Source organism: Daphnia pulex, chromosome 5, assembly GCF_021134715.1.
Source record: "Daphnia pulex isolate KAP4 chromosome 5, ASM2113471v1".
Classification (NCBI taxonomy): Eukaryota; Metazoa; Arthropoda; class Branchiopoda; order Diplostraca; family Daphniidae; genus Daphnia; species Daphnia pulex.
Genome location: NC_060021.1, coordinates 515,998 through 543,386, shown reverse-complemented (window position 1 = coordinate 543,386; position 27,389 = coordinate 515,998). Strand labels below are relative to the sequence as shown.

The following is a 27,389-nucleotide window of genomic DNA, read 5'->3' as shown; positions in this document are numbered from 1 at the left end:
TCTATAATTTTTAAAAATCACTAGTGCATTCATGGAATGACCCGCGTTTATTGTAGCTGTACACGTATCATACAAACAAGCTTCCACATGACTAGACAATAACTTGTTAAAATTGAACGAGATTATTTACAGGGAACATTTTTCATTGTCATTATTAATTATTGATTTTTTTTTTCACAAGAAAAGTGCGTATAATTTCACAAATTAGCTCTGAATGATATTATTCTCTCGCCTGCTGGTGAACAGCCAGATCGTAGTTGTGAGCCTCTGCATAGAGCGAAGACTCGTTATCGATGTTCTCGTTCTGCAAAACCATTTGGCATCCAGCATCGTCAGATCCGCTGTCATCCTCATCATCGCCATCCCCTCCAAAGTTGTTGCATTCTGACTGGGCTCCTCGTTCGGGGAAATGATGAGAAGGTTCGTATGAAAAATGTTTGCCAGTCGAGAAATTCTTCATGGCAATCCTTGGCGATTCGATGGGTTGGACTGTCCGGTCGACGAAACAGGAGCCGTTGGGTAGCAAATGACTTGTGAGACTGCGAGGTGGATCGTAGTTACTACACTTGCTGTTGGGATGCTTATTAGGTGGTCCCTGATAGTTCTGATGCGAGTTAAACGGCCGTACGTAGCTGTTGAGCCGTGGATAGGCAATATTGCAAAGATCCTGGTTGACTGGGGGCATCACTCCAGTTGGCCTTACATTTTCTATGGGGTTGTGATAGGCGTAAGCGTACTCGTTGCTTCCAGAGTCGCTGACCTCTTCGTTGTCTTCCGGCGAATTTGGTTCCTCCTCGGCGACAACTTGGTAGTGATCGGGGGAGTATCTTGAACCGTTGGAACCGGTGGCACTGCTGTTGCTGGCCAATGGGGAGACTGATGACCTCCTGGTTGGATTCACTCCAGTAACCGTCGGAGTCAATCCGTTTCGCTTGGATAGGGCTGGCGAATTGTGAACTGGCAGTGAAGGTCCGTTATTGTGAGATGCGTTCTTGAAAACGAAATGACTGGCTAACGTCTGTCAAGTTCCAAAAGAAGAAAATTGATTAAATGAAATAGTTGTATGCGTGAGAATATGATACTCTATACCTCGTGATTCGGTCGATCAAACACGCTCTGTGAAGGGCTGGAAGGTGGGGGGTGACGCGGCGGAGGAGGTAATAATTCACCCAGGTTGGGCAGCAGTTTCACACCGTTACTATTGTTACTCTGTCGGCTTTTGGAGCTCTTCCCTGATGGATAGGCCCGGCGGCAGCGCTCGCCCAATTCGTCCGTCGTGTAACCGCTCGAATCGGAGGCGGAGAAGGCCGAACACGAAGCCATGTAAGGGTCGTGGTGGTTGCCGCCAACCTGCTGTTGTTGCATGTTGTTGTTGCGATGAGCGACCAACGTCGTGGTGGCATAGGCCGCCGGGTGGGGCTGCGGAACGTTCGCGTTCCGGCGGGGTAGAAACGAGCTGAGACTCAATTGACCCGGATGCTGATGGTGTTGCATATGTTGCGGCTGCTGCTGCAGGTGGTCGTGACTCATCATGCTGTGACCTAGGAGCTCGGCGTATTCCGGCGGTGGAACCAGTGAGCGATTGGCCAGAGCGGCCGTTCCGTCTCCGTGAGGCAAAAGCGTGGCTTGAGCATCGATTTCTTTGGTGTTGCCAATGGATGTCGACCAACCGCGGGACCAAAAGGCGTCGCGACCTCGGATGGTACCCGTCACTCCTACGCCCATTCCGTGACAACTGGCGTCGACAATCGGGTCGGATTTGCTCAAAGCCGACAAGGCTTTTTTCTTGGCCAAACTCCGGTGAACGAAAATGGCAGTGATGCCCAGGACGAGAATGGCCAGGAGTATTCCACCCAGGAGAAGAATGAACCACGTTTCCTGGACCACTTGCGTGACTCCTTGCGGCGCTGAATCTGATCCGCCGTTTCCGGAATTCTCGTCGTCCAGTGACGATTTGGTCAGTGAAGGTGATGAATCTGAACGGACGTTGGTCGCCAAGATGACGGGCTCCATTCGATAAACGACCGGTAAACTTGTCGGTCCCAGGCCCATCAATGTCCAGGCGGCCGCTTGGATTGAATAGGCTGTATTCATGACCAATCCTCCGATCACAACGGACGTGGGTAGAGCAGGGATGGTTAAATTGGCCAGTAAAGTCCTAGGATTGGTGGGAGTGCCATCCAGAGCCACGCTTATCTGTTGATAATAAATGAAATGATTGATGAATTCGTGCCAGAATTTTATCGACAGATGGTGTATATAAATACCTGATACGAAGTAATGTTTCCATTTCTCAAGGCGATGGGTGGCGGCAGCCATTGAACGAGAACTGAAGTGGCGTTCAATTGGCGAACAGCCAAATTCAATGGTGGACCAGCCGGTACTAAAAGTTAAAATTTAAAATTCAGATTACCTTGAAGAAATATATTTCGTGATTTTTAATAGTCGTCCTTACCGGTTTCCATTGTGCGTTCCATTTTGCTGTTGGACGGCTGTCCGAGAACATTCCGGAAGGACGGAACCAAGAAGAAGATGTAACGCGTGTAAGGAGACAGTGAGCCCAGCGTGTGGAAAAACGATCCTTGATGATTAATCGACGCGATCCTGTTCATGGGAATGACGACTTCTTCGTTTGGCGTTTCGTCCTCTTCGTCGGAATTCGGATTGGCTTCTGTCCGGCGGTACCAAATGTGAATGGCATCCAGGGCTGGATCGCTGTCGCCATCCAGCAATTGCCAGGAGAGACGGACGCTGGTCGAGTTGTGAGAGCGGGCCTGATCCAAGCGGAGTCGTGGGACGGAAAGCCTTTGCCGGACATCCTCCAACTCGGCGGCCGATTGCCACTGCACTTGTCCGCTGTGTCTCATGGCGGGCAGAGTCGTGAACCAGGGCGACACTGGACTGGGCAGAGAAAGTCCGTGATTGTTTTCAGCTCGCACCAGGAAAGTGTAGGACGTGGCCGGCTGGAGGTCGTTCAGAGTGAACTGATCGGCTTTCAAGCCACGGGTGATGATACGCCAGGCTCGTTTGACCTGGACAAAAGGGCCGGTCCAGGTCCAACTTCCCAGCCGAGGTTGACCTTGATCGTCTTCAGCTGAACTGAACACTTCAAGGGTGTAACCGAGAAGAGGTGAGGCTCCCATCCTGGATCCACTCTGCCATCCGACCGTCAAACTTGTCGATGATTTATGGAGAAGTCGAGGCTGAGATGGCGATCCTGGCAATGCCATTGGGTCGCTGGGGCTGCGGTGGAACACCACGTTGGGGTTGGTCGGGCTGGCAACTGCCAGGGACGCCGTCCAGGCTGCGAATTGATCCTCCTCGCCGACTTCGCACGTGTAGGTTCCAGCGTCGCTGAGTTGCAAGTCTTCAATCATCAACATGCCAGACTCGGATAGGCTGATGCGTGGACGAGAAGATGCCTGGAAACTGCCAACATTTTCAGGGACCAAACTAGCGTTGACTGGTCGGCCGTCTTTGGTCCATTTGACCGGTTGGCCCTCTGCCTGACAGGGAAGCGACGCCGGTGATTTGACTGGCAGCGTCTGATTAGCCGGGCCGACTTCGATCACGACCGGTGGTGGCGTCGAGATGGACGTCACTTCCAGTCGTGTGCGGGCCATCAAACTTCCAGCTTCGTTGACGGCGGCGCACCACAATGCGGAGGCATCCTCTCGGCGCACGTCACGGATCACCAGAGTCCCGTTGTTGAGGACACTCCACCTGCTGGATTGGGAATCTCCGTCGACGGCAGCGTTGGCGAAAAACGGTTCCGTCCGGCCTTCGCGATTCCAAAAGATGAGCGGCTTGGGTGATCCGTCGGCTGGGCAGTCCAGGCTGATTGTTTGCCCAGCGTGAGCCCTGGCTTCCTTTGGCAGCGGAGAATTACTGTTGGGTTGGTTACTACCGCTGCTGGTGGTGGCACCGAAATCCCAGGTGGGCGGCACCAAGACCGTCAGCTGTGCCCAGGCGGAACTGGAGCCCAGGGAGTTTTCAACGTTGCACAGGTAGCGGCCACTGTCCGAGGCGCTGATTCTCTCGATTCGCAGAATGGAAAGTAGCCCAGACTTGTTGTGGTCGACCGGCCTGGTCCGTCCGTTGGGTGGCATGGGTGATCCGTCAACGCGCCGCCAAGTGACCACGGGAGCCGGATCGCCTGTCACTCCGCACTCGAAATTGACGTCACTTCCCACTAGAGCTGTCACGTCTTGTGGCGGGCGAATGACTCCCGGTCGAACTGTTGAAAATAAATAAAAATTTGAAAAGAAAAAAATTAATTTCTATTTAAATTAAAATATGACGAGTTAAAAATTATCGAATCTCAACTTTGTCGGCATGGCAACAGCTGGATAGGGAGAAATATAATGAGCCAACGCATAAAAATCAAATGAAAAACAACACGTTTTTATTTGGTTTTTATTTTGTGCGTTTCATGACTTTTTCCCTGGGTTAGACCAACACACAGACAGAGAGAGAGAGATAACAAGGTGCCTCTTCATCAGTTGACCATTCAACCCGTATTCATGTATTCATATTATATGAAGATATTGTTATAGCCAAAACAAGCGGGACGAACAAGTCCAGACCTTCGACAGTCGAGACTACTGGGTCTCGAGATTGTCTTTTATATTTCTCCGATTGCATCATTGTGTGTTGAGTAGCATCCTGGCCGCACCTCTCTACAAGTTTTCCATTAAAATTCATGCATGTGTTTTTTCGACGACTTTCCCTCCACTAACAGCGTCTCATTTCCATGATGAAATGGGGAATATTCATGAATCCAGCGCGGTCGGGACATCAGTCTGAGCACACACACACACGCGTTTCTTTTTATTTATGTTATTTGAATCAAGAACGTTGGCATATGAAAGAGGAGAAACTGCTGGACTAGCCAAACGAGCTCTTATTCCCTCCCACCAAACCACGAACAAAAAAAAAAAAACGTGAGATGACGTTATTGATTCAAATATTCACGCAATTTATTATGTAATCTTGGAAGATCGTGAGGCCGGCGTGCGTGTCAATAATGATTTGATCGACAGTTATGTGAATATTTGTCTTAATCAGACGAAAAATCTATTCACCAACAAAAAGTAAAAAGGGTTTGGGCTATTTAATGAAGTGAATTTGATTACATCTAATTGATAACATCTTCCTTTATTCAAAATGTCTCGTAGCGCAACTGGCCGTGTGTGTTAATGTAAACTCGACTGTTTGTTTTTGGTCTCTATTAGTTTCGTTTAGCGCGAGAGGGTTGGCTTGTTTTCCGATTGGAAAAAGCCTCCAAGGAGGATATGGGGGGTGTCGTCGTGTGTTTGTCTTTGAACTTTCAAGTTTTATCTTTGGAACCCAAACACGGCGGCGTCGGTTCTCAGAAAAAGAGATAAAGGCCAACTGCCAAGCGCAGAATCTTCTTTTTAAAATAAAGTCGGCCCCAGTTCACCCGACCAACAAAGAGGTTTCCTCCGACACACATTTGACGGTGAAACGAGATCACCCCGTCTGTCTGTGTCTGTGTGTTGTTGTCTTTCTTCGGAAGAATGGAAGGCGCAGTTGGCTTGGTTATCTTTCATCATAAGTGAGAGAGCCGGCGGCCAAGACAAACATCCCAAACAGGAAGGGTAGAGCCGTAGTGCAAGGGCAGAAGCTGTGCACTTTATGCTGCTGCTCGGAGAATCTCTCTTACCGTTGACTGTCAACAAGACGGGCGAGGTCTCGCGGATGCCGACCGTGTTCTGGGCCACACAAACGTATCGTCCCTGGTCGCTGGCCGCCAATTTGGTGATGACCAAGTTGCCGCTCGCCTCCACTCGGATCCTGTTTGGTTATTCAAGATGGTGTGCGCAGTAGACGGACCAGACCACCCCCATGAATAAATAGCAAACAAACAAACAAACAAATATTGATTATTATTCTGCATGTATATTCAAATTGGGTGCGCTGTTTGTATTTACCGCTCGGAATCGACGCCGAGGTCGAGATCCAACTCCAGCGATTGGCCATTTTTCTTCCAGCGAATCTGCGGCTCCGGATGTCCGCGAGGTGGCTCACATTCCAGGATGACTGAATCACCAACGATCCCCTGCACCGGTTGCGGCGTCGTCCTGAACTCGGTTTGTAAATCTGGTCGTCCATCAGCGACATTCGTACCATAAAAATAAAATCAAAAACAGATAAATAATTAGCTCAGAGTTGTAACCGTGTGGTGCATATTATCTGGTTTCAGTACGTCTCAAAGATGTCACTCTGCAGTGCTCATGTTAAAAACAGCTACACCAGGACATTTTATAAGAGTGAGAGTTTGTTAACTAGCGAAAGCAGCAGCAGAGTCTAATGGCCATTTTGTCGTCGCCTAGATTCCGATTCCTTAGACGACTGTTGGACTTTAGTGCTGGGTAACTCGACCCCGCTGCTATTTATTATTCCGGGCATTTGATGTTTTGATTTATCGCTCGAATGAGAAAAACAGCAGCCACAGAAATTACATAGCTGTTTCCCAGCATGGCTGAAGAAGAGCCTGCGCATTAAAGATTCTGTTTAGCCAGTGAGCGTTATTTTTCTTTTAAACAGATTTTTGCGGCACACAATAGCCAAAAGAGAGATGAGAGAAGAGAGTTAAGGGGATAAAAATAAATTATTGGAACGAGTATAGCTAATGCCACTTGACAAGATGAGATATACTGCCGAGGGTTTGGCCAAGGGTTTGGCTGTAGTACACCATGTGTGTGTGTGTGTTTGCAGGTCCATAGAAAATATACACACAGGCGGATAAATATAAACTGTGTACATGTGTCTACACTTTAAAGGGCAATAGCTGTATAGTGAGTGCTACTGTGCTTGTTTTCGGGAGAGAAGAGCGTAGAAAATGTCAACAGAAATCACTCGGGGAGAGGCGGGAATTTTCAAAAGACGAAACCAACAGGAGGCGGAACGCTCTTCAATGTTCATCACGTCAAACGTTGGACGAGATGCGCGTGTGTCACCAAGCGTGCAGCAGCAACTTAGGCAGAAATATTTTCTTCAGAGTCCCCGCCCATTTCTCGCTTCATCAGTTTGAACCATCAACTCGGATATACTGAGCCCCTGCTGTCATTGACACACTATGCAGGAAATGGTAAGATAACATTTTCTTTTTACGGGTCCAGCCCCATCACGTTAGCAGCAGCCCATTATTATAACATAGCCTTTGTTAGATTGCATTCAAGTCTGTCGTCTCCAAAAAATAATTTAGACGCAATGTTTTTGAGACGTTCGTTAACATATCGATTGTTGTTCCTAGTTGGAAGATAAGTCAATTTTAAAAAAGGAAAACGACAACTTTCCCTCGACTGTTTTGACTTTTTTTTCCTGTAAAAGAAAATTATCTTTTTCCTTCTCGTCAACAAATAAAAAGGGGAACCCTACACAGTTGAATTAAGAAGAGAAAAAATGACAGACGGTATAATATTGACTCTCGACGGTGTATAGAATAATACCAAAACCGCACGTGCCGGAAGTCGGACGAGGGAATAAATAACAAAGCAGTCATTTGAGTTTTTTTCCAAATAGTATTATAAAAGGGACTCTATATGCTTGTATATTTTTTTCAATTGCGACAATTGTCTATTTTCTATTATTATACAGTCCCCTGTCGAATGGCAAAAGGTCACTCTCAGAGTCGAAATGATTTTGACGTAACTGCTAAGGGTTTATTTTTGGGGGCTGCATGGCGGACACATCTGGATTGTACTGAGCTGGGGGGTCGAGAAAAGAAATAGATAGTATATGGGCGGAAAAGGGAAGGTAGTACTTGCGAGTACATGTATAACTACTACTACGTGTGTAAAGGTCAAAGTTGGCTCAAGCATCCGGTCATTTGTCACGAAGTAGCAGCCAGAAAACCTCGTCCGCAATTGAGATGAAGCACAACTATACTCGGCGCAGCCAACACAACTTTTGGTATTCATCAAAAAGACTTTGACTTGTGGCCGCCATATTTAAACTAATAATATAATACGTTATATAACCCGCTATAACGTTCAAATGTCGAGTCTCAAATGGTGATGATGTTAATAGTCATTCCGGAATCTATAAAAGATGTTGATACATTCAACACAGCAGCGTTTAGTTTTTCATTTCTTCGGGGTGGGCCTTATAGGAGCGCGTTGACACTTAAATTGGGTCTTTAAGAGTGTCGGTAAGTCTTTTAATGCGCGTTCGTTCGTGTCAAAAAGAAGCGGGAGGCATTCACCATAACCATTCTAGACGTGCTGGATATAATGTTGACCAAGGAAACGGCCACTTGAAAGGACACGCGAGCTATTAAAATGTCATCCCTGTCTGTCTGTCTACTCGAAATCTCTGGCTCGCCACACCACCACCACCACCAAGCAAATGGAATAATAATAAATTGAACTGGAAAAATAAGCTCAATGCGTCATCTCTTTTTCAGTGGTGGCCGGAATGCGCTGGAGTGAAAAGCCATCGAGACCCACCGCGCGGCGGCGTTGTCGTCATCCGCATATGTGGCAATTGCAGATAATATGACCTTCCTTTTCAATTGAGCACACACGCTCGGCTGATGATATTCAATGTGATTCAACTGCGGTCATTTGACTTTGTGAGACGCTCGTTTAAAACGGAAATGGAGCGTAATTGAATCAACCTTTACGTGCCATTTAACCACTTTGTTCCGATTAAAAGCCAGCGTCTAATCAACAGAACAGGAAATTCAACCAAATACACCAAGTCTAATGTCTCTTAGAATTCTATTGGTTCTTCTCGTCCGGCGTCAGCGGCCGGAATATCGTGCGCACAAAAGAATGTCGAGAGAATCAAGCAGCCGAGTCTATAGCAATAAAGAAATTTTAATTCTTCCTTGGAAGAAGGAAAAAGAATCTAAAAAAATGAAAAAGGGGGAAAATGATCATTTCGTTACGGACCCCCTACTGCTAATCACAAAAGAAAGCGACCGACCGTGCCATCAGCCACAGGGCTGTTGATTGGCTACCGCCTTAAAATATTCCCAGCGACTTCCACATACCCTCTCTCTCTCTAGACACAGCTGGGGTATTTTCTTCATCTCGTTTTTAACTTTTTTATTTTTTTGTTTCTTTTTTGATTACAGTGATGGAACACCCTCCTTTTTCCGCCATCACTTGCCAGCCCAGCAGCAGCAGCTGTGATCCATCCCACATCGCGCGCGGGAGAATTTGAATAATCATCAATGGCACGCCGGAATCAATCAAGTTGGCTTGATTTGTTTTTCAGCTTTTTCATTTCTTCTTCTTCTTTCGCCTTTCGCCGCCTTCATTTTATTTTAAAATATAAAATACAAAAAATATTCTCCCCTCTGGTTTCTCTCCTTTTCTGCTACTGCGCTTCCACACAACTGTGTGCAAGTGCCGGACCGAGAGAAGAAAACGCAACCGGATAGATTGTGTAATAGTCAAAAAGAAATGAATGCTGTGAATATCTTGACTTGTGGTGGTGCTGAGGGTGAAAGAATCTGGCATGCAGCAGCAGACAAAAGAGACAAAGGAGCGTGACTGGATTCCTCCAGATTGCCGGCCGAATAAGTTAGACTGTATACGCAGGCCGGGAGCTGACACAATGGCGGAATGTGTGGAGAAGCTGCCGCAATGAAGGGGGGAGTTGCAGCAGCAGCAGCAGCTCGGCTGGGTGTGAAATCAATGAGCCGTGGTTATCTCTCTCTGCTTTTCTCTCTTGCGCTGGGTCGTGGCCCTTTTGCGTGCACTTACATAAGAAAGCGCGTCTGCCCTTATCACGGACCAGCTCTAGAACTGAGAGGCCCATTGTGGTGCATTGTCGACTTGTGTTTTCACTAAAGGGAGAAAAATCCGCCGAGTGAAACAAACCAAAATGACGTGTGCTGTGTGTAGCCAACACGCCAAATTCCGTTTTGACACACAATAATTCCAGTGACGTCAAAGACACACTCTTTCGGGTGCTGTGTGTGTACAGTAGAGACGATCACTCAGTATATAGACATCATCAGACACAGTCTCACGATATTTATTTTATGAAAGAAAAAAGAAAATAAAAAGTCGTTGGGGTCATTACGGTTTTTTCTGTTGGAAGCGCGATGATGGTGTCGAGACGATAAACTTTGCCTTTTTCAACAGTTGAGACATTTTGGAAATTTCTTTTTTTTTTTTTCCCCACCAAATGAGCTCGTCGCTTTAACCGCCTTCCCTCCCGAATCATTAAAAACGAGTTGACGACTCTGCTGCTGGCTGAGCTGAGCTGTGGTGCTTTAACGGCCCTTTCATAATTATACAAGTGGCTGGTGCTGTGCTGTGCTGGCTACTGCTGGCGTCATTGACCGTTTGTGCGAGTCCACCTTTTATTTTATTTCCCTTTTTATTTGTTCTTCAACCGGAACAATGAAAAAATCCAGCTTTTGGCTTTTGGATCGCGTCATCACGTTTTGAACCCCCCACCCATGTGTGCTGTTTCCCCATTTTTTTTTTTCTTATTTCGGTTGTGCTGGGCACAGATTATTCGAGCTGACCTCCCGTCGAGCGAGCGGCCCAACTAGCCGTGATGAGCCTTGTGATAGTCTTTGTCGCTCCAGACTATGGTTACAGTGTTCTTTGTGAATGTTACAGTTGGCCTGGCTCATGTAACGACCCCCTTGGATGGCAGCTTGCCTGATTACATGGACGTGGAAGAAGAAATGAGACACACAGAGAGAGAAAGAAAGAGAGGATGTGTGTAGGCATCCATTAGATGTGGCGTAGGTTCCGTCAAGTTGAACAGACCAACCGTAAGGAGGTCAGTCCATTATCTCTGTCCGTCTCTACTACTATACTATATAGCTGGGCTGCTGAGCGATCAATTGGATCGATATGGAGCTGCTGGCAATGGTTTTTACGCTCGATAGTATTGACGGGACATGAACATGGGACAGATGATTTGCTTCTTGACATGGCCAACAAGATGATTAGAATCGAACGCAGCAGCAGCAGTAAAAGAAAATAAAAAAAGATGGCGCCAAATACAAAAAGAAGAAATGATCAGATCGACCTCAATCGAATGGATTCCAGCTGAATCGAGTCGAGGAATTCAAGGCTGATGTTCTGACGAAGAAGAAAAATAATAAAAAGAATTAAGGGTTGGGTGACCCGCCGGGGAAAGGCGATGAAGGCAACCTGATATGAGCCGGCCATTTTTCCCAGCAGCCCAGCCCAGCAGCCCAGCCCTGCTGATGCACATTGAGAGATGGACGACGGGATGTTTGTTATTTTGAAGAAAACACGCTCTCGTATATAAGAAAATGAAAAGGAAATGGAGAAGAAGAACTTTTTCTGCTGCTGACGGATATCTGTGAGCGCATTTGTTTGCTGAGCTCGCGGCTGCATGGAGATTGATCCGTTTCAGTCGGCAAAATATTGTGAGAGAGGATAAAAAGAAGAAAAACTAATAACAAAAATCTAGAAGGAGAAAGGTCTTCTCTTATCCAACTGCCCCGCGATGACTCTCGAATTGAGTCAGATAGTCTGAATAGATACTCGACAGACTTTTGGAGATATTGCGCTATGTGCAGCAGCAGCCATATACATAATACATGTGCATAGATGCTGGTAGTAGGGAGAATGCTAGCTAGTGGGGGCAAAAAAGATAGATAGATGAGGACGATCGATAAACTCCAGGTTGACCCTCGTCGGTATTTCATTACTTTCTTCTGCGAATCATTGGCCGATGGGAGAAAAGAAAAAGGAAATCAAATCAAATATCAGTGAATAAGCAACTGAACTATAGTCGACTATATGGCCAGCAGAAAGAAAAAAGATGCCAATCGATATTTCGACCTCGTCATCTAGGAATGTACAAAAGTCGAACTGTTTCCCCCATTTTGATGGCTGAAATGGAATGGCTGCTGGGGCTATATGTCGTCGAGGGCCTTACGTATTGATCCGATTCGGCTTCACTCAATTGCCACCACCACCACCACCAAGCGGCCCCTGAAAACTGCGTGTACACGATGACGAATATACCCTCAGTCGTAAAATACAAAAAAGGTGGGGTCCCCAAAAAAGGCTGTGCCAAAGAGCACAGTGTGTAGATATTCAAAGATTGCGCCCAATACTCCAGCTCGGTTAGGTACCTCAAATGCGCGTGCTACAGATTCAAACAGCGATGGGCTGTTCTTTGTCCCTTTGTTTTCCCCATTCTAGATCGTTGCGTCAGCGATTTTTCGATCGACGCAACATCCACTACCCACCACGCACGTCTATAAGCGCAGAAAGTCTTGAAGGAATTTTCCGGGGTTGTTTTTCTTCTCTTTTCTTATCTGACGCGATGGAGGCAATCGAGGGTGTCGCTTTGAAAACATTTTTCTTTTTCAAAAAATAAAAAAATGTCGTCCTAGTGGATTTTGTCCAGGGTACCTCCTCCCCCTCTCGCCTGGGATTTTTTCTTCTTCCAACTGAGAAAAATAACACCGAGGATATAATAATACTGACATGTAGAGAGAGAATGGAATATAAAGGGGGAGCTATATGTCGACTGAGACGTCACACAACCCTCGATTTTATGATTTGACGAGTGCTAGCTGCACACTAGCGACCATGCGCAGGGGTGGAAAAGTGAAATAAAAGTGTCCCACAGTTACAAAAGGTATATATACTTGTGTGTTGGCGTCTCTAAGCCGTTGCTAAGATGCTGGAAATTCGATACACGACGAACAGAACAATTCGTATTGATTTTATTTGATTTTTTCCGTTTCCTCTCCAGCGCCAGAGATGCGGAAATGTGTGTGTCTATGGAGAGCATTGGGTCTATTTCAAAAAAAGTTGTACACGGCGCACAACATCCGAGGGTGGATCAATCGACTAGAGTGAAATTCAATCGCTCCCCCTCCTTTTTTCCCTCTCTCTCTCCCTCAAGACTCTCCTTCCGTTTTCTCTATTCTGACGCAAGAGGAAAAATCTCAGCAGAAATTTTTCCAAAAGGGAAAAAGAAGAAGAAAAAACACTTTGGGGAAGAAGAAAGTGTGGCGATGGGATTTTTACTACTGGGCGACACACACAAAAGAGAGGGGGGGAGTGTCAAACAATAGCTAAGAAGAAAGACCCCCGCTTCATTCAAAGACACACACACGGACGGAGGGACGGACGGAGGCGTCGTAGACTTGAAATATTCATGAAGCGTGTTTCCGCCTCGTCTCTATATTATGCAGCGCAGGATTATATATACGTAGAAGTGGAGAATAAGGTGCTGCTGGAGGGGGGGACGATATTGAATTAGGTTGAGAACGACATGAACCCTTGTATAGTATAGCGACGGGCAGTTAGCACGGCCTTCAAGTTGTTCAGCAACCCAAAAAATAAGGAAGAAACGAGAGAAAAAAAATGAATTACCCCCCCACCCACAGATGGTAGTCGACGAATAATGTGATGTATAACTCAAATGACAATATAAAAACGGACGCCGCCCAGCAAGCGAATGTATGCGGTGCTATCTAGCCGGCAATTGAATATGACTATATGGTGTCGTTAAATAGGTCCTTAATGAGGATGAATTCGCTATACGAGTTGGTCAACATCTTTTTTTCTTTTACCATCTAGTAAGAGTCTTTTGATGGAGCAGCTGCTCTTCATCTCCCCCCCTCCCACACAGCTACTACCCCCATATAGTGGGAGCACTAAAATAAAATAAAAAAAGAGGCCAAAGACCTTTCATTCACCGTCTACAGCTCCGGCTGGCTCCCGATATAAACCGACAAGTCGGTTGTTATAGACTAGAAAATTACGAGAGATGCGCAATCTAAACACGAATTGGTGTATCGGGTGCATTAGTGAGCTAGCGAGACTCGGCTTCTTTTTCGTGATTGGGCCTTTGATGATGTTCTATATCACTTCACCGGTTATTTTTTAAAAAATCAAGTCTCGGGCTAGATGAGTTATTTCCGGTCGTTCAAATTCATTGAGTGGCACAAAACCGAAACCAAAAGACACGGGGGGAAAAGAAAGAATGGGTCTGCTGTTTCTATATATAATGACAACAGGAGTAGTACCAGATATAATGCGACAATGTAGGCCAAAGGTTTGACACGGTTTGGTTTCCTATTCATTTAGCGGCTTGTTCACTTGCAATCATTTCTTAAATGGCACGTGTGGGATTCTTTCTTCTTGTTCCTCAGTCAAAATATAAAAAAAAGGACAACAACAACAACCCGTTAGATCTCTCATATCCAGCGGTTAACGGCGAAAAAAAAATCAGCGTCAACTAGCCAACACTAACCAGCCGCCACTGCTGCTGCTGCCAACCGCGCACAGTTTGAATGGCGGTTCGATATTTTATTATAGACATGGCGATAGTCTTTTCTTTTCTTTTTTCGGCCGAGGAGAGAGAGAAAAGGGACCCCCCGTTGGAGGAGATTCATGACGGTCGTGACTGTATGCAAGTCTAGAGAGGCGTGTGTGGGAATCGGTCCGTTTGACGGTTTTTTTCTCGCTTGTTATGACTTTACACGCGAGGCGGATTATAGACGCGCGGGCCAACAACGGGAAATCATCAAACGACGCCCGGCTGTATAGTATAGCTACTTTCATTTTAGTAGGTGCAGAGAGTTAGTCTGATGCTGCTGCAAGTGATTTTTATTTTCGGTAGAAAAAACAAGACGTTAAAAAACTAAAAAAAAAGACAAAAGTCGATAAGGAAAACAAAAGAAGCGCGGCTACGACAATAAACGGACGTGTTGTTGTTGTTGTTGGAGGCGCCGACCAATTGCGTCTCTTTTTTCTCTTCTAAAATGGATCGTTTAAAAGAGAAAAAGGAACTGAGCACAAGAGCGGAAGGAATGTTTGGGTTTGGGAGCGGAAGTGACTCGAGCAACACGAGTCCGAAATAGACGGCGCGGAACAACTGGCAAAGAGATGCAGAGGCCGCCGGCGGCGGCAATAATAGACAACACACACACACAAAACCGACCCAGAGTCTAGACGATCATTTCAAGTTTAAATTTCCTACTTTTGTGTCAACTGAAATCATTTTTTATTTCATTTCTTAATTTATAGAATTGAATTTTAAATTTGGCGCGACTTACGGGCGATGGTGAGGGTGGCGTTGCGTGAGCGGGCGACTCCCTGCGAGTTGCGGGCCAGGCACCAGTAGACGCCGGAATCGTTTTCCTTGCGGCTGTGGACGACGCGGAGGAAGAAGAGGGCGCCGCCCGGCAGGAGAATTCGCGAGGCTCCCGTCAACGACGACGACATGGACGAGCTGCTGGAACTGCTGGTGGCGCTGACGGCCCCGCTGCTGGAACTGCTGGAACTGATGATGAACTCGCCGTCGCGGTACCACTCAATCACTGGAGGCGGGTAGCCGTCGGCCGAGCATTGCAACGTCACCGGATCGTGACGGGGCACCGTCACGTCCGACGGATGCTCAGTGATCCGCGGAGGTTTACCAACTAAAAAGAAATAAATCAATTCAAAACAATTATTAAGTGCCATTTTTGAATTTATTTTAAAAATATTTTTTGGCGGGTATTTTTGAATAGTCAATATGGCGGCTGGATATAATGGACAGATAATGAACCACAGATGCGGCTAGCAAAAAAAAGTAAATAGAAAAATCGACTCTCTGCTATTGTCATTTCTTTTCACCTTCTCCCCCACCCCTGTCGGTTTGTTCCATTCAACAATAGGATGTATCCCCCCCTACTTCAAATCTGCCATCAACGGGTGATTTGCATTGCCAATCGACTTGGTGTTTGCTTCGAGATTTATTTGGGCTCGAGTCTGTCAAACGCATCGGTTTCTCTCTATTGACAAAAGAAACTGCTGCCATATACAAGTTGGTCTGTTATTGACCTTCCCCTCCATATTTATCTGATAAGAGATAAGATATAATAAAAAGAGTCTAAACTGATTTCACCCCTTTGCCGACGAAAGATGTCGAAAAATAGGCCTTTTTTTTATTAGATCGTAAATTGTCGCCGTTGGATCGGACCGTGTCCGATGTGTGTGACACTCCCTCGGCCATATTCGACACCACGTGCACACACACAGTGCACACACATGGTGTGTATCTCTACGAATTTATTGGGCAGATGATGCAGTTGATATCATCTCCCCGGCCGAATAGAAAAGGAAAGTGAATGAAACATCAGTTGAATCAGCCGAGCAAACAAGCGCTTTTAGACTATTGGGGGTTATTATTATGTACCCAAGGAGAAATGGTCTGAACTTGCAACTGTGCGTTTTCACCCTCTTTTTTTTTAAAAGAAAAACATTCGATATTCCCCTAGCTGAAAAAAGAATCGCCTGCTGTGCTGATCGCCATGGGACGTGGACGTAATGGAACGGGGGAGAGAGAAAAAAGCCACACGACTCCCAGCGGTGCCTCATACTCGCAGAGAGACCTAATAGAATGGGAAAAAAAAGGCTAAAGAGTGAGAGGCTTTTATACTCTGGGGTTTGAGAGCCAAGCTAGACTCTCTAGAGAGACACACGGACTGTCAGCAACAAAATGGTGCATGATTATTTCTAAATAATCATTGACACACCCTCGACTTTTCCGACTGATATGATCAATGGACAATATAAGGTCAGGGTGTGTTTTTATCTTTTAGTTTTTTGACTGTGTGTTTTATGGCTAGATATCAAATTGGCCGGGTCGTTGATCCAAGAGATTGCCAATGTGACACTGTGCACAGTCCACCTTTATAAGTAAACTGAGATGGCCAGGTGTCGGTAGAGATCGACCAAGTTCAATATCTTCCACCATACCAGGCCAGGCCAGGCCAGCCCGACCCCAGGCCAGCCCGACCCCAATCTATTCATCTCGGTGGGGGCATCAGCCGGCTATACACAATCATCTATACTATATACTCGACATTTCTCTTTTGATATTCTTCCTTTTGTTGTACTGTACTTGGTATTCTCTCCGTTGAGTTTTTCGCCTTGGAGGTTATAGATAGATAAGAGAGAGAGACTGGGGCAGGGGGTTTTCTACAAAAGTATAAAGGAACGCCGTGGGATGGAAAAACCTCAATAGGAGAAAAACCTGGTGCTGTGCTGGCCCGGTGCCAGCAGTGTCTACCTTTTTGAAAAAAGCTTTCGTCTGCTCCTGCTGCTGGTGTATAGTATAACTCTCTACCCATGGAGAACAAAAACATATCAACTGACAAAGAGTTGGCGGCCTCCCCCACTCCGCCAATCTATACAAGGAAGGATGGATTAGATTGTACGTCTATTCTAATAACAAAAGTGGGGATGGCAGAGCCCAGGACGGAGCAGCTGCAAATGCTGGATGAGTAGAGACAGACAGAGCAAATATAATGCACGGCTGGATGCATCCATCTTTGCTCAAGGGGGGAGAGAAATATAAGAAAAAAGGGACCCATCAATATAGACTCTGGCCGATATAGATTTTTCGATATCTTTCAATTGAGCCAAACTTGCCAACAACTTTTGGACGATTGGGGCGAATCCATCAGATCGGTGGCAAACGATCCGGATCCTCTGGAAATGGCGCGTGCTGGACCGGTGGTGGCCGACGCTGCCAGATGGAGACGTCGGTCCATTTCAACGTGTGTGTACGTATAGGGGTGGACGGAAAGTCATCCGTGAAAGGGGGGAAAGACACACACGGCAAGTAATGCGAAACGTCTCTCTTTTGACTTTTTGAATGAATGCCCAGCGGCGTGGGTGGGGCCGCCGTTAGGGGGGGTCCGATAAGGGGAAAATAGACGGGCTTTGACATTTCCGCTTTTGCATTTGTCAATGGGTCCAGCAGCACGATTGAATCTTTATAATATGCGCGGGTGTGTGCGTGTCTGTGTGTGCCGATATGGAAATGCCATATTATTATCATGTTCCAAACGCCGGAGGCTATGTATGCGCGCATTCGATTGTCTCTGTGCTCTCGGCCCGTCTAAAAATAGAAATGAGGGAAAGGGAAAGAGCACAGCACACACACAAAGTATATAGCCGCGGCGTCGGTTGACGTCGTCTCATTGGCGAAGCCATGCGCCATCCGCCATGTGATTTCCCTACTACTACTCCTCCTGGGCGACGCTCCCCATTCGAATCTCTACACGCTGGGGCTAGGCCGGTGGCGGCTCATTGTTATTGTTGTTCGTCGGCATTGATTTCAAGTCGGCAACGTTCGGTGCGTTCACACACAACTGGCGGTCTGACATGGAAGGGGGGGGGGGGATGAGGCGTTGGTGACACGCACGCCCCGAGATTGCTGACGGACGGATGTCGGAAAAATGTTTACAAAATGGGGGGCCCCTGTGACTCTCGATCGCCTGTTGTCACATCGATGATCATCATCCAACATATCAATTCAACAGTTGAAATGACTGACTGACTGACTGACCCCTATAATATTATTAAGGCAACGGATATTTCCTTTTTTTGTTGTTACGTGATTGATGCCCCGGTTTGTTCCTTTTGAATTTTTTGGGTGGGGAGGAATTTTGTTGGGGGTTGATTTTGGGGCTGTCGTCGACTCTTTTCTCTCGTCACTGCCATCAGCATCAGCTCATTGCCCAATTTTTTGTGCTTTTGGGTTGTTATTCCTCCTCCTCCTCGGGTGTACAGAGTTCTTACCCAACAGTTGGTACTCGCTGTATTTCCCTTCCAGCTCTTTTCCCCTCCCCTCTGCCACTCGAGAGAGTTACACGCACATGTGTGTCTAGTCGTCGTGAGACCATCAGACACACACGGCTAGTTGGGTGGTGCGCTAACAGATGAGCAACCCTGTTTTTCCACCCACCAACTGCTGGACGACCGTGTACTCGTTCCTCCCATCTTCTTTTTTTCCAACTCGTCCGTCAAACGACGTGAACAACAAACAGACAAGTCCCGAAATACAAAAAATAGAAACTCGTCGTTCAGTTTTATTTTTTTTCTCCCGACTGGCAGACACAACCAAAAAAAAAACGAACATGGCAGAGTGAAATAGGCAAATGATGGGCGTTGCCTATCGGGGAAAAAAATCTCCGTCATTCCCAAACACGTTTTTATTTGGTTGTTTTTTCTTGTATTTTTTTGGCGTAATAGCGCGGCGGGTCCTTTTTCAGTTAAAAAAAATAGACAAAATTGGCGGCGTGAGCGCTGACAGCCGCGCGGCAGGGCCGAAAAAAGATGTGTGTCGGGGCGTATTTTATGATTCCAAAGGACGAATAAAACAAAAAGATAATAGTGAAGAAACCAGCAGGGGCAGCTTATTATAGGAGAAACTGTCAAGTGTTCGACGGACGCCATCGAAAAATCTAGGAATAAAAAACTAAAAAAAGTTGTGTGTCGTTTTGCTGCTGGGCTGTGTGGCTAAAAGGAAAGAAACTCTTCTTAAAGAGAATGTCTTTGTAAAAGAGCTGTGCACTCTGAATAGTAGTGGAGAGGGCGGCGCCGGCAGCAACATTCTTGGGCATCGGCAAAAGCAACGACTCGGGACATGTTTATCTTTGTGTGGGGGGGAAGTTGCAGCTCTTGGCGGAGTAGCGGGTCGATGCTGGCGTCGTCACGGCGACAGCACTGCGTAGCCCGTTTCGGATGGAGCTTATAGACGCGGACATGATGGCCAGTCACTCATAAACAGAGGAACTCGGAAGTATATATGGTCAATGGTCTAGAACAAACGGACGGCATTCACAACAAGATTTTCCCCCTTTTTTTTATTCTTTTGAAGTTAAACACAAAAATCTGAGCCAAGAAAATGTTGAAACTCTCGGCTGACATTTCCGCTCATCTCTACGAGCTCCGCTGTAGGCCGTCATCTATTGGGCTTCGGCTCGGCACGTTGGTTTGTTGATACATAAATATACACACATCATGGGAGGGATGGAGACGGACACCCAACTCAACCGATCCCCTTTTTCTTCTTCTTCTTTCTTGTGTGCTGTGCTGCGCTATGGAGATATTTATACTGGTTTTTAACACACAATGACTACGGGCTAGAGCCAAGCGCCATTGGGAGCCGGCGAAACAACAACGAACGAGAGAAGAGGATGAAAATAAGAAAGAAAAAGTGTGGAATGCCGGAGGAAATGAAGGTCTCTCTCTCTCACTCGTCTTTTTTAAAAAAAGATTTTCTGAACTTTCTTTCGTATTTTTTCTCCCCTTCTTCTTCGTCTACTTCTTGAGTTAACGTTATGCTGCTGCGCACCCCATTTCCCATCCATCTCCATCAAATGGATCCTGCGCTTCTCCCTCTCTCCTTCTCCTTTCGTACGTGTTGAAATATGCAAGGCATAGTCTACTACTACGTAGAGGACGCCGGATGAACCTCCAGTTGTTTCCGCAGAGACGCAATAACCTCCCAAAGGGCAAACTATACACACTCATTTGTTTACCTATTGATTTTCCTACAACGAGAAATTTTCTCTTAAAGTACTTTGGCGTTACACTGGCAGCGTTGTATAGAATAGGAACATGTACACACGACTAGGGCCATCATCGTGGCCATCCATCATCCATTATACGGAGGAAGGAAGGAATAATAATAATAATAAGAAAAAAAGGCGTCCGCTATATCACACACAAAAACAACGAGCGGCCGGGTGATAATGATCGTCGAGGCGTTGTCGTCTCTTTTCCATATCGATTGAAGAGAAAAAGAAAATGAACAAAAAGTCTGGCCCCCCCCTATACGAAAAAAAGGTTGGGAGATATCGTGGCGAGTATAATGAATCGAATCAACCTGGGCTGCACACACACAAGTGGCAGCAGGGTGTTGGCCCACGAGTTTTCTTTCTTTTTTCCAAGGGAGAGAGATGTGTTTGCCTGATGAATGCTAATCATAGGGTTTTTCTTTCCCTTCAGGTATATGTAAATATGGACGAGAGCCAACCGAGAGCTGCCCACCCACAGGTCCCCCCACCAATAGTTATTCCAAAAAGATATAAAAGAAAAAAGGCTTGATGCTGCTGCTACCACCACTCGGGGTGTGTGCAGCCTTGATGGTGGTGCATTCGATCATTGGGACTCCCCCCTTTTATATATTTTCCAGCTCTGATAATTATCAGATTGCCTATAGGAGAAATAAGAAAAAATGTTGTGTGTGTTGGTGGAGGGATCTGAGAGAAGAAGGGACTGACGTTCACAAATGAAGCCGAGAACGCGACACTATTTCCGTGTTGTTATTTCGCCCCGGCCCAACAGCTGATGGATAGACCCAACCCTCTCGAAAAAGACTAAAAGGTGAGCCATCAGAGACACGCTCCGTCCCTTTCTTTTATTACTCTGATGATGATTGTTATGAGTCGAGAAAAGAATAAAAAAAGATTTTATTCTTTTTACTATTTTTAAATCAAAATTTAGATCCAGCACGCACCGTGCTACCGGCTTGAAGTTGTCAAATCACCCAAGGATCACACGTTACTTCTCTTATCGACCAGAGACGAAATAGGCGCTCCCCTTATTCCCTTTTAAGGGAATCATTTCGAAATGTAAAATTTTAAAAAATATAAAAAAGAAATGCGCCAGTATTGAACATTTAAACCAACGCCATGGAAAAGGACTTTGCCATTTTTTAAAAAGAATGCGATCATTACCCGCCATTTTTCTTTTTATATTTTATCGCCGACGAACAGAGCGAGGCGTATGCGGAGATAAGAAAAGTCGGAAGAGAGAAAAAAACAAAAATAAAATGGACGGAAAGTGAACTCATCCGGTCGTCGTCGCATCCAAAACATCCATCACCATTTTCTATTCACCCCCTGATGGCTGTATAGTTTCTCTGTGTTGTTTTTTAAAGAAGAAATGTCTTTTTTTTAGATTTTTAATAGTCTCGATATCCCTATGTTGTTGTTGTTGTTGTTTTCTCTGTTGATGTATTGGGTTGCCCGATCGAAGGCGAAGGCAAAGAAAAACGGCTGGGCACACCCAAATATGGCCGTCAGTCGATAGGGGGAGAGAAAAATAAAGAAAAATTTCAACTCAACACTTTCTCGACTATTTTCTGAATTCTTGTGTGTCTCTCCCAGTGCCTGAGCCCATCTAGAAAATGGAGGCGACAAGTGATAAGCGACACTTTTTTGTCACGTTCCTTTTTATATTTCGGGAGAGAGAAACAATGATGAGACTCTCGTCTCTTTTTGAGTGAAGCTGAGAAGAAAAAAGGAGGACCAGATAAGAGTCGAATCGCTTTTTTCCACCTTGCCCATGCAGGTCGTGTGTTGTTGCAGAGGCGTTGTCCCGCGTGTGCCGATTTAGGTCGGCCTTTTTTGGGACGTACTATAGACTAGTAGAAGAACGCGGGAGATATAAACGTCTACACGCGCGCCTCCGGAACAGAACAAAAAGGTAAATGGTAGTCCGGGTTGTATAAGACTCGTTCGGTCGTGGTGTACACGCCTCCCAGTCGCTCGACTTGCGTCTAATGAGCTTCTTCTTCTCCTGTTGTTGTTGTGGAAATAATCTGCCGACGCTGAAACGGGCGGGCCAGCTAACAAAAAAAACCTCACATGTTCATAGACCCTTGTCTTTATTCAACTGTAACACTTTTATTGAAAAACAAGCGCTCAACAATTTTTTTCTTTTCTTTTTGTGATTTTACCAACCCGGCGGCATGTGATGACTTGGCTGGACGAGCCCATCTCTCCCTCATTCCAGGCCTTGTGGGTTGTTGTTTTTTAGTGTGTGAGGTTGAGCAGATGGCTCACCCTCTTTACCCACTTTCCGCGAGGTTTCCGCAAGAGTTGCGACCGTCTTGTTTTTCTCGCTGCTCCCCAATATCGATCACCGAAAATTTCTATTTTTTCTACCACCAAAAAGGGACGGAAATCGGGGACGGACACCAACCAGAAGGCCCGGCTGGCACAGTGGATGTCATACGAGACGTACAACAACAATCTCTCTCCTTTTTATGATTGCGCCAGTTTCTATACGAGTGCTGCTGAGACTGGGGCTGGCTGAGCTATGTACAATACAAGAGAGTCCGGGTGTAGTAGGCGGACCCACTGACTCTTAGTCATTTGAATCATAAATCACACAAGGTGTACAACACACCAAGAAAAGAAGATGGGCTCAAAAGAAGAAATTCAAGGGGTTCTTCTTCTTCTTCACTTTTTTTCCCTATGCCCAAAGAATTTTACGACGGCAATTGAACAGCTGGTCTCTCTTTAGCCGCCTCTCTGGCCTTGTATATATACATACACACAAATATATACAAGGGAAAGCACTCTCCTCTTCTTTTTATTTTAGTAAAAAGGACCAGCCGAGGAGGGGAGGGTGTCGTGTCGCTTCTCGGACTCAAAAAAAAATAAAAATTTACCAAGAAATAAAACACCACCAGCGTCCATATAAAAACGGCTGCATGGCCGGATCGACTGTCGCGCTTTATACACTTGTGTGATGTAATTCCCAACAAATTGTTGTCGTGGTTGCATCCGCCTTTTTTCCTATCCAATTGTGTGCCCAGTTGAAGTTTTGTTTCTAGGAAAAGTCATCAAAAGAGTTGGTGACTCGTTTGATTTTATTTTTGGAATGAAAAAGGAAAACAGGTCTGTGTAGATTGTCGTCATTTCAAAGTCTATAGCTCGACGCCGACAAGTTGTGACGGATGGCCGCGTCCGAGAACGGGAAAAGTCGTGATCCGAGTTGAGAATCATCCCAATACCAAAATTTCATAACGGAATTGAGAGTGAAAAAAAAAACATAAAAATGATACAAGAGAGATAAGACACACCATCGCGTCTTTCACTTGTCTCTTTCACTTTACGACAGGTGATGTGTGTCTGCCCAGCACACCACTGCCCGGATAGATTTGGCTCTAACCCAAAGGTCAATCGAGTTGAAAATAAAAAATATAAAAGAACGGGAAAATAGTTATACTATAAGAGGGGAGAGAAAATTTCCCAAAAGACATGAGAAGACGCCCTCTCTCTGGAGAAAGATATGTAAAAGAGTCTCAAGAAAAGCGAGTTAAGTGGGCAGGAGCCCCATCATCCGAGTAGGAATCCCATTTGTTCCAAGTCACTCACAATCTTTTTTTTTTGGGGTTTGGGGTTGTTGGGATATGCCTATGCCTATTGGAAATGATGGGTGGCTATATGAAAGACACACAGAGTCGGCCGACCCCCTACAACTCACACGTCAAAACGACGTCGATTCCGATTATCTCTCGGCGGGTTGTTCCTCTTCATTGAATGCATAACACGTCGCAATCCTCTGCCAATCACGTGACCTATTCCCGTCTTAGAGATGACCATCTATCCAACCTCGTCGTTAAATTACTGGGCCATCTGTTCAAACGAACTGCAACGCCAACCGAAAACGTGAAAATGGCCAACGTCCGAAAAACAAAACAGATGTCGAAAAATCAAAGAGGCGTGTTGAGGTTTTTCTTCTTTAAAGCTACTAGTGACAGTCGGGCTTTTATTTTTTGGTAATGCGTTTCCCGTATTATTGTTCCTCCTCCCCCCTCTCCACTTGTTTCACGCGATGTCGGCGCAATGGTGGGACTGGGAAGGGCGGCCGCCGAATAGATCTGACGTCGACAGAAAACGGCCCTTTCTCCATTTTCTTTTGGGTCGCCAGAGTTCCATCCACTTCAACAACAATCTGTTCACAAGTACCCGATATAGACGATAGACTTTTTGGCCGCTGCTCCATGGCAAGACACTACTACCACCCGCGGCAATGCTGCGCGTTTCAACGAGCCGTACACACACGGAAACATGCCTTAAACGATCGATAACGGTTTCGGGATCATTTATCACGAAAAGAAACATGCACACATACCCAAAAAAAGAGAAATCTACAAATAAGCGCATAATGCGCGTGTAAAAATACACGTTAAGAAAAAAAAAAGAGATTTGTGTATGTTTCTTTTTAAATAAGAAGAAGAAGAAGAATATTCGTACCATTAGCGGCGGCGTATTCCCAGTGAAGAAGGGCGGCCGTCAGGGCCAGCCGAATGAGCCAGCCCGACGCCGTTTTCCTAGTCATCCGCATCGGTGTTATTTCTTCGTGTATTTCCTTTTTTCTTTTTATTAAAAGAAAGAAAAGAGAATCGCACTACACCACTTTCAGAGATGGGAGAACAACCCAAGTTTCAACCGGAATTGATATAAATCAATTATAAAACACCTTCAAATGGTTGTCCATGTTCTTGTCACGAAATAAAACAATCGAAAGAAAACGGTTTCCCAATTGGAATTTCGGTTGCGAAATGAACGAAAAACAGCCAACGAAACAGACTGAGCGGAGAAGAATAACCAAATCAAAATTGAGAGCGAGTTACATACGAGTTGCTCCTTCTGGCAGCACTACAAGACTGAGGAGTCGGTTCTTTGGCTGTTTGGTGGTGGGTCTCTCTTCCTTGGGTAGTCGGTAGGGTGTTGCCATGGCGACAAGAGAAACCAGCGCAAGCGCCACCCCCCAATGAATGACTCGCTCACTTTCCTCTATCGTTCCCTCCTACCCGAATATAAGAAGTGCTGCTGCTGCTGCTGCTCCCGTGGCTCACACAAAGACACAACATTCGATACATGTAGCAAGGCATTCCGCACCTCTCGTATTGATGTGTACAGCTCAAATCTCCATTTTAAAAAAACGCGCGGGATTCAAAATATTTTGAAAAAGGTATTGCCATATTAAATGCCAAGAGTATATTTCTTTTTCATTTGACGTTTGTTTGGGTGTGATAGTTTTTCTACCTGATATGAAGGGCTCTGTAGATTTATATAGTCATTTAAAGGCATATATAAGTCCACAATTAACGGGGCTGTGTAATAAATGTCCGGCGGCCGAATGAGATTACAGTCTGGAGAGTCATTGGGGGGACAGCAGGCGCTGTGAATCGATTTCTATCGATTATCATATGCGTCGAGAAGGGTCTGTTAATCGACAGAGAGGGGCGTAGATTAAAAACCAAAGGGTCCGCAGGGCTCATTGTTCGTGTACCAACTGAGCGTGAACTCTTGGACGATCGAAAATGCCTCCAAGAAAATGGAAAATTGAAGAAAGGAAAGTTGGGACGTTTCTTTTGTGTACAACTTTATAGGATGGCGTCCTGTGATGGTTTTCTACTTGCACTCTGCTTCAAAGTGTTTAAATTTAAAATATTCTGGAATTGTTTACCCAGAGACAATGTTGTGAAATACAAAAACAAGCCTGAAGTGCAGCAGTCGCTCTACAAATGGGTTATTTAATGAACCCTGACTGAGTCAACAAGAACGGCAAGAGAAAACAGTTCCAGTCAGTAACCGCACAGCTTGGGAGTAATCGTACTCGGTAACGATTTATAACCAACGCCAACAAACATTCAAATGGGAAGAATGGGAGATTTTCCTACCTTGAAGCCTGGGAAATACGGCCAGGCGATAAGCGTTCCATCCGTCAAAAAGTTGAATCCAGTAGTCGGGATAGGGAGAAAAGGGGGTCCTCGTGAATACACCCACATTCACATGAAGTGTACACGAGGACATTTTATGAAAGGGAGACGAAGGAAAAGATACGTAGCTCGGCCATCGGTAGAATCTCCAATCAACAGGGATGCTGTTTATCTAAATAGAAAAAAATAAATTGAGTTACGAAAAATATTTACAGACACAAAGTAAGGAAAAGTTGTAAATGAGAAAGTGGGTAGACCCTAATTTGTATAATAAATGGGAGAATTGAAGGTTTCCATGTAATACACAAGTCATGTGTCATTAAAATATCTTGCAGGTCACAGGTTAGTGAAAGTAACGAAAACTCATTACCCAAACAATGATTCTGGGATTGTTGCTGTGATGAAAGGTCCAGCACAAGCAAAACTTGCTTATCTTGTTGTTACGATGACTGGCTCAGGTCTCAAATCTGCACAAAGGAAAAGATTAACAGTGTGAACATTCTGCTATGCATTAGACGGGGGCATACATGATTGCTAGACATAGCTAGCATTTCACAAATTTGGAACAGTTTCAATTCTTCTATTTAAGCTACCATTATCTCTCTAATTGTATTCTTTGTTTTAATATTTACCTGCTAAACAGCATGGAGTGGAAGGCATAGAGCCACACGACACGAAAATTGACACGAGTCGACGAGCGACGACCACATTATCGTGATTTAGTCATTTTATTTCTTGTGCTATTTTATGTGCAGCCACGTGCAATTTTCCAGAAGGCTAATCGTTTCATTTTCTTTGTAAACTATATCGAAAGTCGTTTTAAGCCAAATGAAAACAAGTGATAGCAGACGATTCTTTTATTCTAATTAGCTCGTTTTAAGATATCGATAGAATAAAAATCGACCCCTTCCTCTAAATTTAAACCGCGAAAACGATCAAATCGGTTTTCTCACCTGCACTCGACATCCGCTTCGAAATGGATCGCAATTATTTCAGTATCTAATAGTTCGTGAACAAGTTAAGACCCCCTACGCACAGTGAAAATGAAAGTAAAAAATTTGCACGAAACCCGGGTGCAGATAATTACTTTA

General features: G+C 45.4%; 1 protein-coding gene across 2 annotated transcripts; it reads right to left on the bottom strand.

Moving 5' to 3' along the window:
• Positions 1-28: 28 nt before the first annotated feature.
• Positions 29-27,004, bottom strand: LOC124194096 (protein sax-3-like). Of its 2 annotated transcripts, XM_046588130.1 has the most exons (10): positions 26,931-27,004; positions 26,669-26,765; positions 26,260-26,470; positions 15,053-15,418; positions 5,955-6,123; positions 5,687-5,817; positions 2,456-4,237; positions 2,268-2,383; positions 1,090-2,196; positions 29-1,018 (listed from the first exon to the last, which is right to left on the bottom strand). In XM_046588130.1, exons 3-10 carry the CDS (start codon positions 26,390-26,392, stop codon positions 221-223), a joined length of 4,602 nt encoding a protein of 1,533 aa, XP_046444086.1. In that variant the 5' UTR covers positions 26,393-26,470; positions 26,669-26,765; positions 26,931-27,004; the 3' UTR covers positions 29-220. The 2 variants fall into 2 exon arrangements, with proteins under 2 accessions (XP_046444086.1, XP_046444087.1); XM_046588131.1 differs by lacking the exons at positions 26,260-26,470; positions 26,669-26,765; positions 26,931-27,004 and adding an exon at positions 24,827-25,241.
• Between the last annotated feature and the right edge of the window lie 385 nt (positions 27,005-27,389).